Source organism: Centroberyx affinis, unplaced genomic scaffold (assembly GCF_046629955.1).
Source record: "Centroberyx affinis isolate AG114_WGS23_722 - 3 ecotype Tasmania unplaced genomic scaffold, CSIRO-AGI_Caff_v1 ptg003210l_1, whole genome shotgun sequence".
Taxonomy (NCBI): domain Eukaryota; kingdom Metazoa; phylum Chordata; class Actinopteri; order Beryciformes; family Berycidae; genus Centroberyx; species Centroberyx affinis.
Window position 1 is genome coordinate 1 of NW_027281248.1, and position 16,555 is coordinate 16,555.

At 40.2% G+C, this 16,555-nt stretch overlaps 1 protein-coding gene across 1 annotated transcript; it reads left to right on the forward strand.

The window, feature by feature from the left end:
• Window positions 1–812: 812 nt before the first annotated feature.
• Window positions 813–11,502, forward strand: LOC139660091 (cytochrome P450 2K1-like). The gene is made up of 9 exons (XM_071538138.1): window positions 813–1,022; window positions 3,927–4,089; window positions 4,235–4,384; window positions 4,491–4,651; window positions 7,581–7,760; window positions 8,106–8,247; window positions 9,082–9,266; window positions 11,091–11,232; window positions 11,315–11,502. Exons 1-9 carry the CDS (start codon window positions 819–821, stop codon window positions 11,500–11,502), a joined length of 1,515 nt encoding a protein of 504 aa, XP_071394239.1. The 5' UTR covers window positions 813–818.
• Window positions 11,503–16,555: the final 5,053 nt, after the last annotated feature.

The window sequence follows — 16,555 nt, forward strand, 5'->3', positions numbered from 1 at the left end:
ACGCTACAGTTTATAGAGATTAGCCGAAATGTCATCTGGACCTAAAACACCTACAAAAAGTATCGATGTTTGTGTATTGTGTGGAGAAACGTTTGACTCTCACATCTCAAGTTGCTGATCGGACTGTAAGCAATGACCGGCGCACGGAAGAGGAAGTCTTGGCCGGGTGTCCGCTGGCTACCCCGGAAACCCCGAAATATTGGCCGTCGCCCCCAGAGTCTAATCATTGTCAGACCAATAGACGATAGGTTCCGAGATTGGGGTCACTGGGGATGGAGACTGGGCAGCCTGTCCCCCACGGCCAGATGAGGAGTGACAGTCCAGGGAGGGCGCCGCTCTCGAAGCACTGGGCAGAGTGTCGAATTTGAGAGAAATAAGCCTTTTGTGTGCATAGAAAAAGTCTTAGATATTTTATTTCAACTCATGAAAAATGGGAACAAAAGCAAAAGTGTTGCGTTTATATTTTTGTTCAGTATATTCACAGGTCTACTTCCCAGTGTGCGTCTGTGTGTGTGTCTATGTGAGGTGTGTGTGTGTGTGTGTGTGTGTGTGTACACAGTATGTTAGAGCCCTAAAAGCATGGAACAGTTTTTTGAAGATCAAAAAATTCCATGGGAAAGTTCCCCCAGTATCAACAAAGAGAAAGGAAAAATGTGTAAAACAAATGTTTACAGACAACTTTCTTTATGTGTTACTCCCTTCCTTTGGGCTGTACCTTATACTATGTGTATTTACCAAAAGGTTACACGCAGCTAAGGGAACAGGCAGGTCATTATTTTATCAGTTCACTGGCATATGGATACAGATTGTTTCCAGTGATGGGCATAATGGACCTTCTTCTCCAGTCCTCCAGTTCAGTCTCCCTGTTGGAGGCTGCTGTGTTACTTCTGGTCCTCTACCTCTTCTCCTCCAGGTTCAGCTCCCAGGAAAAGGGGAAGGAGCCTCCAGGACCCAAGCCTCTTCCCCTGCTTGGTAACCTGTTGCAGTTGGATCTCAAAAGACCCCACCACACACTCTACAAGGTACATAAGGACTGTACAAGGATTTTAATGTAATTACTCTATAGCATACATGATTAAATGCGTAATGTTTTGTATTCATGTAAACAAATTAAATTGACGATTGCTGGATTCAAAATGCGCAGAACACAACCAACCACTGGGTGGGCAGAGCTAAAATTTGGGTGGTCAATGACTGCCTCTGCCCACTTCTAGACCTCAAATTAATCATTATTTAACATTAGTTAAGTATTATTTAATTGTTCACTAGTAAAAAAAAATATTTATTTTAAGTTTAGTAAGGATATTTATACATATATGTGTATATATATATATATATATATATATATACATACATATATATGCTATAAATAATGCTATTTGAATATTAATTCATGTAATAAAAAATGACATTAATCAATGAAAACTTGGCAGTCCTAGCACTTTTGATTATCTTATTTGTTTTAATCATAGTCAACATGTATAAATACTATATATATAAAGTTAAAGCTAAAGTCTTACAGGTAATGGATGAAATAGCATTTGTCTCCATCAGCTTTGTTAGAGAAAAGAACAAAAGAAAAGAACCCTTAACAATAAATATGCCTGGCACTATTCTCTGCAACCCTGTTATTCCACAGTACCCTTTTGTAAAGAAAACAATCTCTTTTAGTGCACCTTTAGTACCCTTGGGGACAGGGGGGCATGTCAGTAGTAGTGTGTGTGTGTGTGTGTGTGTGAAGCAGGGACGGACTGGGACAAGAAAATGGCCCTGGACATCCAGCCTGCGAATATTCCACCATCCCCACCCCATTGACGCATACATGAATACAGCAAGACTTGTTAATGTAGTGTTGTGAAGTTATAATATTGTATTTGAATTTAGATTAACTATTAATATTGAAATTTCAATAATTATTCAATTGTTAGTTGATTTTTCCAATTGATAGTTAACTTTATGAGACTGATAGGAGACTGATTTTTAGACATTGTAGGAACATTTGTTTTGTGTCATGTTTTGTGCCACCTTATGAAAACTGATAACTCTTCATAATCAGTGCCACTATGTGAAAAGACCCATATTCCTTACATTAATATTACCCACATGGGAGGACATTCCCCACAAAACGTTACACAAGTTGTATTCTATTCTACTCTATTCTATTCAGCATGAAGAAGGATGTCATTTTTTTGCCCCACCTTTTTGGAAGGATTCCTTTCCATTTTGTTCCGTTTTTCTCCACAATACTGCTGTCTGATCGGCTCATCTGACGCTCCGTTCGTGAGGGGTGGGGGCATCTCTCTCTCTCTCTCTCTCTCTCTCTCTCTCTCTCATTTATGAAGTAGGCGGCTCAAAGTGCCGTGGCCACCAGCCCATAAAGCGAGCAGCCCACCGGGAATCTTCCCGGTTCTCCCGATTGAATTAGACATTAATGTATGTTTATAAATTACATTATTTCTATTCATTGGTGTAGCTTCACTGGTCCAATGAAATAATGGCCACGCATCATACAGATGTCTTCTGAAGATTTATTTTGTCTCTCTCTCTCTTTCGTCAGCAGACACCTTGAAAACTACAAGAAAATAAAAGACATAAAAGGTTCAAAATATACATCTCTCAGTCATTTTAAAGTCTCTCAAGCTAGTGTCCGTTGGTATACAGTCCCAAACACGTTGGGACTGTATACAGAAATGTGCTGAAATCAAATAAAATTACTGAAAACGTATCACATTGTCCATGTAAAGGCACATCAACAAACATTATACACAAATATTACTGTGTGTGCCTCTTGGACCACGTGCAGAATAGGCTTATTTTGGGGCCGTATGTCTTTCCTGTTGGTTCTGACCCATAATGCCACGGTCATGCCCTTAACTAAACTCTGGTCATGTGACCCGTTACACTCTACATTAAAATAAACCTTACATAAAGCGCACTAAATTTTTAACCAAACATTATTTTAAGGTGGTATATTTTAGTTTTTTTTTAATCAATGTTACCCTTTTAAAATCTTATTTATATTACATTTTTAATCATTTTTTAATCACTGTATGAACTCAAATAATCGTTAATTTATGAAACATAAAATAAACATCTCAATGAAACATGTCTCTGAGACAGTTACAATTGGGAAAGGTTTCAGTTAATTCCAAATGTTCAAGATGCATGGGACTTTATTCATTATGAATTAATTAGACTAATTGACATGAAACTGACTCTGGAACCGACTCCAAGACCAAAGTGACACAGTCATCTACACAGCATAACATGCAGTCATGTTAGTCAGACTATTCAGACCATTACCTAAAAATACCAAAAGTAAAAGTTGCGGCTATTGAAAGTAGGCTATTTTATCGCGGAGAGTAGGATGAAGACCTTAAGCGTGAAACGAGAAATCTTGCCTGATGGAATGAGAGCTCACACTTTGCGCAGTGCTGGTCTAATGGTCACGCAAAGCCAATCATAAAGCTCGCACAGAGCCAAACGGAATATCAAGCCACGCGCAGAGCCAGTACAAGAAGCACGAGAGAAGCATTATACAGCTGCTTGAGTAATTGGAATAATTTACCTTCTCATTTATGATCTATTACCTCTTTTGGTTTATTTAAAACTGCTTTATTTTTGCATCTGGAAATTATTTGCTCATGCTTTTAATGTAGCTATTGTATACTTTTTTATACCATGGTCCTGCACTTGTTCAATGTTGTTTTGACTTTGATGTTGCCTTTCTGTTCTTTTTTTCTTTTTATAGGACTCTTTTTATTTATTGTTTATGCTTACACCACCGGAATTGTTGACTGGACATTGATGTGCAACTCTTGTGTATTGTAGGACCCCCTCAAAAATGAGATGCAACACCTCAAGGGGCCTATCCTACTAAATAAATACATTTCTACTAAATCATTACAATGTGCCTCTGGTCTTAGCTTTCCAAGAAATACGGATCAGTGTTCACATTCTATTTTGGACCAAAGAAAGTGGTGATCCTGTCAGGACACAAGACAGTCAAGGAGGCTCTGGTCAACCGTGCTGAAGAGTTTGGAGAAAGAGAGATAACCCCAATATTCCATGACATCAGTGAAGGGCATGGTAAGGAAAGAAAAAAGATTTGACTTTCTGTGTCACATTCAGTTAAACATTTTCTCAATCTACAGGTTTCAGTGAATATTTATAGTATTTACATATAATACATTTCTCAATTGAAAACCAATATTAAACAAATACTTTAATTTAGGCATTTTATTTGCTAATGGGGATTCATGGAAAGAGATGAGGCGGTTTGCCTTGACTAAGATGAGAGACTTTGGCATGGGCAAGATGGCAAGTGAGGAGAAAATCATTGAGGAAAGTCACAACCTCATTGAAGTGTTTGAGAAATACAAAGGTAAGCCTCATATTTTAACCGAATTCATAATTGACAAAACTGCACATTTGAAGACAAAAAAACTTCTCTTCTTGTCTTTGTTTTTGTTGTCTTTTTCTCTTTGCAGGTAAAGCTTTTGATACTACCGAATCAGTGAACCATGCAGTGTCCAATATTATCTGCTCCATTATCTATGGCAGCAGATTTGAATATGATAACCCAGAGTTCACAACTATGATTAATCACGCTAATGAGAAGATTCGACTTACGGGCTCTCCCTCAGTACAGGTACAGTGTTTCATTTACACCCTTTTTTTTAGCCAAAATCTTCACTGTAGCCGCTGAGCTCAAAGCCGCATTCACGTTAGGGTGCACGAGCTCGAAGGCGCGTACATGCGCCACTAGATGAGATCAACGAGAACTCGCAATCTCTCCATCCCTCCGTGTTTACACTGCTACCCAGAAGCTAGCGTCACACACAACAGAGAGAGCTCTGCTAAAGTTGCAGCAACAAGTGCCTCTGTCGAATCTAACGTTACATATTCGGTCTTTGATCTGTTACCTAACCATTGTAGCTTCTTTCAATAGCGGCAGGGGTTAAAGTGGGCCGCAACGATCCGGAACGGCGTTCCGGCACCTTCAATTAATAAGTAAATAAATCTGATTGGCAGTTTCATACATAATAATGTCAAGCGAGTTCACAGGGCTGCCAACTCTCACACATTGACCGAGAGACTCACGCAATTGACATTTTTCACACGCTCTCATGCCACAAGTCCATTTTCTCACGCAGTGAAAAACAAATTCATAGCTGATAACGTCGCGACGCGAAACGAGACTAGGTCAAAACCTAGTATATGGCTGGACCGTGTATGAGTGTGCCACGTGCCACGGCCAACCAATGGTGTAACTAACTCCGCTGTAGACTGCTAATACAGAATAATAGTCCATACATCCACACTGATCTCCGTTCCAGCGTGTCCCGTCTCCTCTCTCCGCCGCTGTCGTCTCCACTGCGCCCACGGCCCGCATTGATCCTTTGAGTACCCATCGGGTACTAGAACACTGGGGGCGCATCGTCGTCGGGACCCCTGCCAAAATCTCGGCCGGATCACCGGGAACAAATCAGCGCCCAGCTATTGGCACTGGCCGGAACCGTGGCCCTGAGAAACTTGGGGAAGGTCGGCAATAAGCCCTCGGTGTGATGAAACCTCCATGCTTGTTTGTGTCTCTCTCTCCGCCGACAGAACAGAGGGCTGTCAGGTGGACTGAGCTTGCGCATATGCATGGAAATAAACGGTGATATGATATAATTGTATAGATTCTACTTTAGCTTCAGCTTACATGCATGATATTGGTCAGCCTGCTTACTGTGTGGGAGAAACAGGCTCCCGATCTCAGCGGAGAAACAAGATGGCGGAGAAAACTTAACTTAAATTTCTGGCTCTGTGATCCTATGATGTGCCACGTGCCACGGCCGACCAATGGTGTAACTTGATCACTCAGTCAGTCAGTCACTCAGTCAGTGACAGACATTCACATTTGTAGGGCTGGCCCCGCTGTTGCGGTCCAGCCAAAAAGACAGAGCAGCACCGTGCAGCAGCGAGTTATTCAGACCATCTGAATAGTGAGAAATATCCACAAATGTATTACATTGTAATTTATTCCCATGCATGCTGCTCAGAGTAATCTCAGTCAGCGGCTCTTCTGCGTCTCTCCCTCTCCTCTCACGCCGTGCGCACGCAGGCAGGAGTGAAAGTGGGTTACTATGGTTACGGGGACGCTCTGTGTCTCTGTCGCTCTGAAACTTTCTCACGATTCCCAATAACAGGTTTTTTAGGTTAGTATGCCTATGCAAAATCATGAATGTAAGTACCTCAATGCTGAAATCTAATAATATGACATAATTTTACATTTTTGGTTATACAGGGTTGCTGTTTCTTGACTTAATCCAAGAGGTTAGGTGGTGTAGAAATGCAGGAAATTTGTTTTAAATTACTGTTTTTTTCTGTATGTTTTTTTTTATTTTGAGAAAGTTTCTCATTTTGAGATACTAAGTCATTATTTTGAGAAAGTTTCTCATTATTTTGAGATACTAACTCGTTATTTTGAGATACTAAGGCATTATTTTGAGAAAGTTTCTCATTATAGTGACTTACAGGACCGCTTTTTTTCTTTTTTCATCACACTGGCGGAAATGGGCTTCCATATATTGGTGATACTCTGAAAGACAACAGAAAAGCTATACAACTGCTTTCATTCAACAGTTAAAAATAAAAAATGATTGGCCACTAGGCACACAGACCAGCAACAAACAGTAAATGTTTATATGCTTAGTTGAAAAAGTAAACTATTTACAATGGTTGAGTTATCTATAGTTAAACATAGATACCTCAATACCAACTTAAATCCTAAACAAATGGGTAGCCCCTGCGCCAAAAATGAAAAAATAGGAATGGGTGTATACTGCTGTCTCTTTAATTGACTGACAGCGATTGACACATTGATTTGGCAGGCAAGTGCATTATGTAATTGTATTTACTGTATTTTATGTCTGTAACAGTTTTGTTGACATTAGTAATATTTGAAAACAATACAGTAAAACAGGCCCATGTGATATACAATGGGTTAGAAGGCCTTGTTCTCCATCTACAAATTAAACTCTTCAAGAATGTAAGCGAAAATTTGACAAATTTATATGGCCAAAAAAATCCAGATTGGAAATTTCATTGGTAATTGAAACTGAAAAATTTGGATCGCTGGTCAAACCTATCTTATGTAAAATAAAATGGTGCTATTTGAAGAAGGTCTCGTATAAACTGACTGACAAACTTTCAAAACACTCTTTGTGTGTCTACAGACTCATACATGTGTATTGAAACACTTAAAACTGGGTATAGCTCCGAAACCCTCACTGTAGTATTGATTTACCATGTTTGTGTTTCAAAACCAAAATATTGTGTTTAAAGTGCTCCCAAACACTGATAACACCAATTCCAGTGTTTCAATGGCTACATAGCACTGCTTATGGTGTTTCAGAATCTAATAACTGCTGTCTCCATACTCCCTCTTCTAACAGTGTACCACTTCATATTTTTCTGGAGTTTAGACTGAAAAATTAAATACAGTACATAAACAGTTATAATCGTAGCAGAAAACATCACTGATAGTTTCATTTTTCAACTAATGTATTTTAATTTATTTTCTTGGTCAACAGGTGTACAACATGTTCCCATGGCTGGGCAAATGGTTTGGTGACAGGAGACAAACCGTGAATGTTAATGCTGCCCACAAGAACCAAATGACAAAGTTGATCAGAGGTTTAGAAGAGACTCTTGATCCACAGATGTGCAGAGGCTTTGTGGACTCTTTTCTGGTCCACAAGCAGAGTCTGGAGGTATGGAAACATATCTATCAGAATCACACAATTTATTGTTTCAAAATCAAATAATAAATATAATATATAAATAACCCTAACCCCCCTATTTTTCTTCTTTCAAATCAATTCAGGTTATCTTATAGAATAAGCAAGCATTAATTGCCCACCAAACACGACATAAGAACTTATTCTTCATATTTGTAGTGTGTGGTCATGTAGTGTATGGTCAATATTTATTCATACTTTTGGTGCCGTGCTTTCTCTACCCATTGAACTACAGAGCACCTCAAATCTCTCAGCAGGATTTGCATTTTGCATCAGAGTGTAGATTTAATAACTGTACTGATACATTTTTATGTGCAGGAATCTGGGAATATGAACACTCACTACCACAAAACAAACCTTTTGACAACAGTTAGCAATCTATTCGGTGCTGCTACTGATACAACAGGAGCTACACTGAGATGGGGACTTCTGCTTATGGCCAAGTATCCAAATGTACAGGGTATGGAGCTGCAGACATACAGTACACAGCTTATGTACCTGAACACATAATCACAGGTGTATCTTTTGCCTAGATACACATCTAGGTAAAAGATGTAGAGATAATGAAAAAAACATAAACACTGGTAAAAAATAAAATTAAAGTTTAATGATGCAGTTTTATAGCTTGCACTACCGTATTTCCTCTAATATTGGCCCGGGCCTTTATTTACCTCAACTACAGAGGGTACCAGGCCTTTATTGGAAGCAGGCTTATATTAGAGACAGGCCTTTATTTCTAATTCCCTCTGTTTGATAAGTATATTTGCTCATATTTTACTATGAAGCCTCCTTGTTTTCTGATCTGCTTCTGTTGGGGTTTGTTAGGTAGCCGTTTTTTTGTTACTGGAATCCATTACCGATAATTGCGGTAATCGACGACGGCACACTCCAGAGACTTCCGCCAGGCACCAGGAGTTTACCGGTATCCACTGTTGTTTTTAGCTGCGACCAGCAGCTCTATAGCTCGCTCTGTTGATCGGTCGGTTGGTTGGTGACCTATAGACGCACAGTGTGTGTACGTGGTTGCAGCTATTGCGAATTCACGCTTGTTTCCTTTGTTTTTTTCCCTGGCCTGTATTTGGGGCCGGCCTTTATTTGTTTGTGTCGACCACGCCCCCGGCCATTATCGGAGACCCGGCTTTTAATTGACTGCCGGCCACTATTAGAGGAAATACGGTATATCACTTTTGAACTGAAATGCCATCTGAATTAAGTGAGTCAGTAAGGGGCAAAGATCACCACAATAAATGTTTTAGCTCACAACTTTGTCACTTTCTCACCTTTCATCTCCCAGACCAGGTCCAGGAGGAGCTGAGCAGGGTGATAGGAAGCCGTCAGATTCGGGTCGAGGACAGGAAGAACCTGCCCTACACTGATGCTGTCATCCGTGAGACTCAGAGACTGGCCAACGTTGCCCCTTTATCACTTCCTCACAAAACCAGCCAAGATGTCACCTTTCAGGGTTACTTTATTAAGAAGGTCAGATTGAATACAAGGACACACAGTAACATAGATGCGAAGCAGCCTACACAATTCAGCAGTATTGCAGAGAGGAGGCGAGTGAATGATCCTGGTTCAGTGTTTTGTCTGTAGACATTGCCAAGCCTCCTAACAACCACTAGGGGTCAGATAGGCTAACCATCATTGGCTACGTTTACATGCACACCAATAATGCAATTAAGGCAATAATGCCAGTAAGGCAGAACCCATGTAAACACCATACTCTGATTATGACAATGCGATTATGCTCATAGTCAAAGTAAGCATAATCGCAGTAAGATATGTGGAGTACTCCAATCTTAATTGCATTAATAGGACATGTATACACCTTAGTCGCATTTCTTGAACTGTGACCAATTTGCGCATGTGTCCAGTTCACCATGTGAAGGTAAAAGGTAATTGTAGTCTGTGCTGGGCTAGATTAGGGGGTTATTCTCACCAATATCTGTCATCCACAGCAGCTTGTAGGCAGAGGTGTGGCCAAGTCAACTTTGCTCGAGTCCCAAGTCAGTCTCAAGTCTTGAGGCACAAGTCTCAAGTCAGGTCCCAAGTCTAAATGTAGATTACCAAGTCAAGTCCACGTCATTAATGTCAAGTCTCAAGTCTAAATGTAGAACAGCAAGTCAGAACAAATCAAGAGTCCAGTATCAATTTAATATCTTAAAGAAAAAAAAATATCTAGGACTTTTCAATACAATATGGTTTTAATAGGATAAAAACTTGGTAAGAGCATCATGAGTTTGATTTCTAGAATCAGTTTCAGCTTCAATAAATTCAATCATTCCATACAAATTCAGGAAACAGAATTTAAATTCAGTCGTCTGCTGGAACAAATCTCATCACTTTCAATCTAAGTCATTTACACAAACACAAGATCTCAAGTCAAGACTTTAGAAACCTTTTCAAGTCATCAAAGTACAAGTCAGAGTCAAGTCCCAAGTCACCAGAACCCAAGTCAAGTCAAGTCTCAAGTCTTCTCTTCATGTATCAAGTCAAGTCTAAAGTCCAAGTCATGTGACTCGAGTCCCCACCTCTGCTTGTAGGACATATTTTGGTTGATGAAATTGCTATATCCATCCATAGGCGGCAGGACAGTTATGTGTGTTCCATCTGCAGCCTCTTACGTGGTGCGCATTTTCAAAGCACTGCGCAATTAAGCTCACCACAACCAATGTAGGTACCTTGATTAAATATTGCACAACCGACATCAGGCTCTTGCAAAATAGGTACACAAACTTCTGTGTTTTTGTGCACACCAAGCTGGTAGGTTATTCCACAGCTTCCAAGTTTCTACAGTGCAAATCAGCAGGAATACAAGAGACGGACAGTGACATCCTGGGGAAGCAACGACTGCCCTACTCCCGTTTCCTCTCTGCATAATCGAAATAAGTACTTCAGTCATGTAAACGGGATTATTCCGGGGAGTTGTTCAGTTTATGCAATCAAGTAAACGGCGTAATCAGACTATTCCCGTAATCGCAGTATTGGCAATAGTCGCATTATTGTGCGCATGTAAACGTAGCCACTGAGTGATTTACTTTACAGGTCCATGAGTTGCTTCGCATCTAGACAGCCATCTTCATGTTCAAGAAAAATGTATAACAAGGAGGGGAGGGGATTCATGTGCTTGAGGAAGGCGGAGTGGCCTTGATTTGTTGTTAAGACATGGCTGAACGATAGAATTCAGCATTGGACCAGAAATTACACATAAACCCTTTAAAACATATTTTGAAATGATATTGCAGAATACTAATTTCCCCCATATAGAAGACGTTTTTGACTTACAGTCTTCATTGTCTGCAGGGGACCACAGTGTATCCTCTCTTGACATCTGTCATGTATGATGAGACTGAATGGGAGAGCCCCCACACCTTTAATCCTGCCCATTTCCTGGACAAGGATGGGAAGATTGTCAAGAAAGATGCCTTCCTGCCTTTTTCTGCAGGTTAGCTAGCTCAAGGTATCATTTCTTTTCAATATCAATTTGCATGTAGATGACCTGAAGGCTATTCCTTGTTCTCTCGCAGGTCGCAGGGTTTGTGTCGGAGAGAGTCTGGCCAGGATGGAGCTCTTCCTCTTCTTCACCTCTCTCCTCCAGCGCTTTCGTTTCGCTCCTCCACCTGGAGTTACAGAGGATGAACTGGATCTGGCACCAGCTGTTGGCTTCATCCTCCACCCCTCACCCCATAAACTGTGTGCTGTCTGTCGCATATGAGCAGAAGGGTGTTAAAATGCTACTTTGGCCATAGGTTAGGTTAGGGTTAGGGTTAGGGTTAGCCCTAACCCTAACCATAAACTGATTGCGCAATATATCAAACCACAATAGACATGTGAGTGAGTCCCTATTCCCCATAACAACAATTGGATCCTTTAATTGGATATGATTGAGGCCTAAGAGGGGGACTAGACCTGTCTTAGTGAGATGCAATGATGGCCTGTGCATTAAATTCTGTCTCCTTCAGAAATTTTCCCTCACCTAACCCTAAACCTAAACTCTAAACCTAACCCTAACCCTAACCTAACTCTAAGATCACCTTTCTATGTTGACTAAAAGCGATAATATATAGCCATTTCCAGATTTTGACCTAATTTTTACAAAATGTATGCAAATTATGCTAATGAGGAAAGGTTGCATGACTGCACCATGGTAATAGATACATTTCTGGACATCACAAACATGGACTTAGACTCTTAGATCACCTTTCTAAGTTAACTAGAAGCAAAATTATAGCCATTCCCAGTTTTTGGCGATAAATTAGCTCATTATGCTAATTACTCAAATTGCCCAACATGCAACTGTTAGCAATGGTTGCTGGGTTTCATATAGGCCATATAGGGGTTTCCAGTAGACTACCAGTGTCACGCATGCAACTTTTTTCTCGCAACTTGGTTACTTGTGACTGAGTTGGTTCTAATTTGAACCTCTTTGCAACTAATCTTCTTGAGATAATGATAATGAAATCCTGTACAGTGACAACACGTGAAAAAAGGCTAATTAGTTTAGCTAGTCTCATGGCCACAACTGTACTTGTCAAGCAAATATGTATTAATATTTGTGAATCCATGCAACGTGTGCTGCAAAAACTAAACTGCACGAATAGCTGCATATGTAATATTTTGATGTACATTGACAATAACCTACTGGTAGAGATGGGAACAGGGAAAAAAATCTGGGCTGGATATTTATTCTCATGGTTTCTGTTCTCTCCAACAGTGATAGAGGGAGAACCTCCCATCTCAGCAGATCTGCTTTCACTTCATTTATTAAAGTTCCATAATTCATCTTAAAAAATATGTTAGGATAAATTTGTATTGTCAATTACACTATGTGAAATGGATGAGGTGATAAAGATTCCTAAATATCTAAATCCATCTTTGGCCCAATGAAAATTTACGCTTCCATCAAGCTGTGTCCGCCATTTGCCTGATAACATTCATAGGGTTTAAAGCAGCAGCCACTTATTATTAGCCTACTCATTAACAAGTTACATGTAAACTATTACATATTATCAGGATGTAACCGATGTTTATGTTACACAAAAAATAACCAAGGCGTTTGATTAGTTAATTTCGTCATATTCAACATTGTCTGTTTGCTCAGGCATGGAGGAGCTACTGCACAGAGTTTTTGGCTTTTGCAAGTCTGATTTCAGGCATAAATACCAATTTTGAATAATACAGCACAGCAGAGTGTGAGAGTGGTTTTATGGTTTTAGTATGTGTGATGCAAGGCCATGTCAGTGCAAGAAAGAAAGTTTGTTTATACTCTATCTTTGTACAGCAAACTGCATAGAAGCACACTCTAGTTTTGCGGAGTAAACTGGATGCATAACTTAACTGGATACATACCTTAGATTAATAGTGCACATTCATTTCAAGGTTTCATATTTATTTCCTTTGAAAGTTCTATAAAGGCAAAAAGAAATGGGAATCCATCCTGGTTTTATTCACAGCCAATGATATAGCATAGCAATGATAGAGTTTGACCCCATAATACAGCTGGACTCCCAGTTTCTCACAAAGTATAGTAACTATTGGTGGTATGTTCCATTCAATAAACTAGCAACTTTATTTTTGCTATGGGGTGCAGTGTCGTAACTTAACAACTTCTGCACGAAATAAACGAATGTCACTGTTCCTCTTGTCTTCATTTTACTGAATACTCTCAAACATATTTAGTGATATACCTTTTAGGCTAGTGGCATATTTCTCTCTGGAATACTTCTCAGTCTAGCATTCTCCTCCTGTATTTTCAAGAAGAAAAGCAGTCTGGGCCTGCAAGCAACATGTAGGCCTATTCTGACATTAACTGACCAATACTGTCACCTAGTGGCAACTATCAGGTTGCCAATGCTAAATAAATCATGTCCATGTGTTATAAGGCCCAAATTACATAACAAATACAACATTTTCTATCATTTCAGATTAACCATAGATTAAACAAATGGTCTGCATTGAGATGGTTCTGAACTATTTTTTCCCTTTGATCTTATGGGCAGCTGAAGCGTGAGAGCCTGTAGATGCCAGGGTAGAGAGGCTATAGAAAAGCTTGCATTGACAGGGGATGGAAAAAAGTTAGTGAAGTTGTTTAGGTTTTTTTTTTTTTTTCACCTATATTTATTCAGGCGGAGTTTCACTGAGAGCAATGGTCTCTTTTTCAGGAGCGCTCTGATCACATTCACACACATTCACACCTGGAAGCTGACCAGTACAACCACAATCTGATCTGCTGGCCATTGAGCAGCTCCACTGGAGCAGTTGGGGTTAGGGGCCTTGCTCAAGGGCACCTCAGTGGTGGTAATGAGGGAGGGGCAAGCACTGCTTTTAGTTTAGTTTAGTTTAATTTATTGAGTTTATTTATATCAGGGACCATGTACAAAATACATTAATCTCAAACAAAGAGATTCCATCTGTTTCAGAGATTTTGGAGATTTATCATTTCCATCTGTAGTCCCTGGGCAGATGAACAGAAACAATAAAAAACCTATCATCTCCACTACAAATGGACCAACAACCTATTCCATCATCACCCACACACACACACACACACACACACAATAGCACTTTTCATAGGAGTAAATACAAAGCAGAATACAAATATCAAAGTATTACATGCATATATCCAAAGATATAAAAACAGGTCTTCAAAATGTCAAATTAATGCTGACAACACTGGTTACTTAAAATCCATTTTTTAACTTCACGAGAGAAAATATGGAAATCTGTGCAGGTTTTCAGATTGAGAGGGAGCTTATTCCATTCTTTAATGGCTTTTCACTTTCCCCACCCAGATTTATCCTGCCAGCCCGGGGGACTGAACCGACGACCTTCCGGTCACAAGCTTGCTTCTCTAACCTTTAGGCCACCACTGCCCACAAATGTGACAGAAATATAGCCTTGTATCACAAGCAAGTGTTTATAGTACAAATGATTTTCTATTCTTTTTTCAGAGCCTTGCGGACTCCTGGCAGCAAAAGGGCTGTGACATAAACTATAGACCCTGCTGTTGTGACCCTGGGCCATAATGTGTATTTGAGTGTGGTTTTTGTGCCGTTTTCCCTCCCTGCCTGAGGGTGGTGCTGTTCACCCTGTTCTGTGTGTTTTTCTCAGTGTGTTGAGTTGCAGGTGGTGGCTTGTGATTGGACTGAGACTGATGGCGCCTGCTTTCAAATGGCTCCCTCTCTTTTCCTGACTCCCAACCAGTCCGTGCTGTGCTGCCTAGTGATCGCCGATTTTAGGGTTGTTAATGTACTGATCTCTGTTGTACATATATTGTAAATATCTTCTAAAAGAGCAGTCCTGGTAGTTTTTGACATCTTTTGACATCTTTTCTCCTGTTTATGTTAGGGAGGTAGGTAAGAGACCTGTATTTTCTTTTGCTTTCTTTTGGTGAAGTTACGTAAGTTAGTTGTTAATATTATAGATTGTTTTGTTTATTGTTTTGGGCCATGCTCTCCCCGACGCCTATTCTACCTTGTTTTGATGAATAAATCAATTATGTTTGGACTGCATCTGCTGTGGCACTGGTCATCCTTGGGAGTGGGAAAAGGGGGGGAGTCATTTTTGTGTTGTGGTCAGGTTTCCCCTAGGCCAGGCATAACATAAATATGACTCCCCCCTTTTTACCATTACAGAATGTAGAAGAATGACTGTTTTGATCATAGTTTCAGTGTTATCCCTCTACCTACAATATAGATAGTCATGGAATTCTGGACAAAATCATATCTAGCAATAAAAATATTCTCAGATTTGGGTCCAAGAGACAAAATCTCATCAAATGGGGGTCTGTGGCTCTAATGTGGACTACATTAGGGGTCCTTGATATGAAAAAGGTTGAGAATCACTGAGGTACAACATACTGTATGTACTACTTTATTTTTTTAGATTGTGGATAGGAGGGTTAATGTGTGTTAACAGAATATTAAACTGGGGAACATAGGACCCTGGGTACATAGGTACGCTCCCGCGGCAAACCACAGGCACAGTTTGGCTACAGCAGGCCGCATCCACCAGCCAGTCTCTGAAATCTATAGAGGATGCAGCTGCCTCCACAATCCACAATGTTGTGTCAGCTGTATACTTGATAATCAAACACAAACTTACACTGACAGTCCTTGGGCTTAGCATCATGAACACGCCACCATAAAGGTTTCAATAAAGTCTTCCGTTTTCACAAAACACAGCTTTTTGGTGCTGGGAGCTACAGCTAATGCAACATGATCTCACACAAACCAGTGTTGCCAACTTGTTTCCAAGGAAAGTAGCTATTGGCTGCTCAAAAAGTCGCTAGAAGTTGCCGGATGACGTCATATGCTAATTTGCATATCAATGTATAACCTACGCTGTGTGTGGGAAGCCCTGTGATCATTAGACCTCTCTGGATGACAAGCAAGTAGAGCAAACCGGCATCAGCCGTACCAATTTATTGGCAAATGCTTTTATTTTATTTGGGATTCAACACTTTAACATTGTTCCCCATGGTCAGAAAAAGGCGCCAGATTTGTCGCTAGTCGCTTTTCAGAAATAAAGTCGCCAGGGGGTTCTGAAAAGTCGCTAAATCTAGTGACAAAGTCGCCAAGTTGGCAACACTGACACAAACACGTGAAATGAACACAAACTCTAAAACGCTGATTTACGTGCTGTGGACGTGTTGCGATTTTTGCATTTGTGTTTTCCGTTAACGCGCTTGTGTTTTTCGAATTTGCAAAGCGTTTTGGATATGCAGTTAGTTCGACACGTCTTGGCCACCGTACTCCTGCCTTGTAATT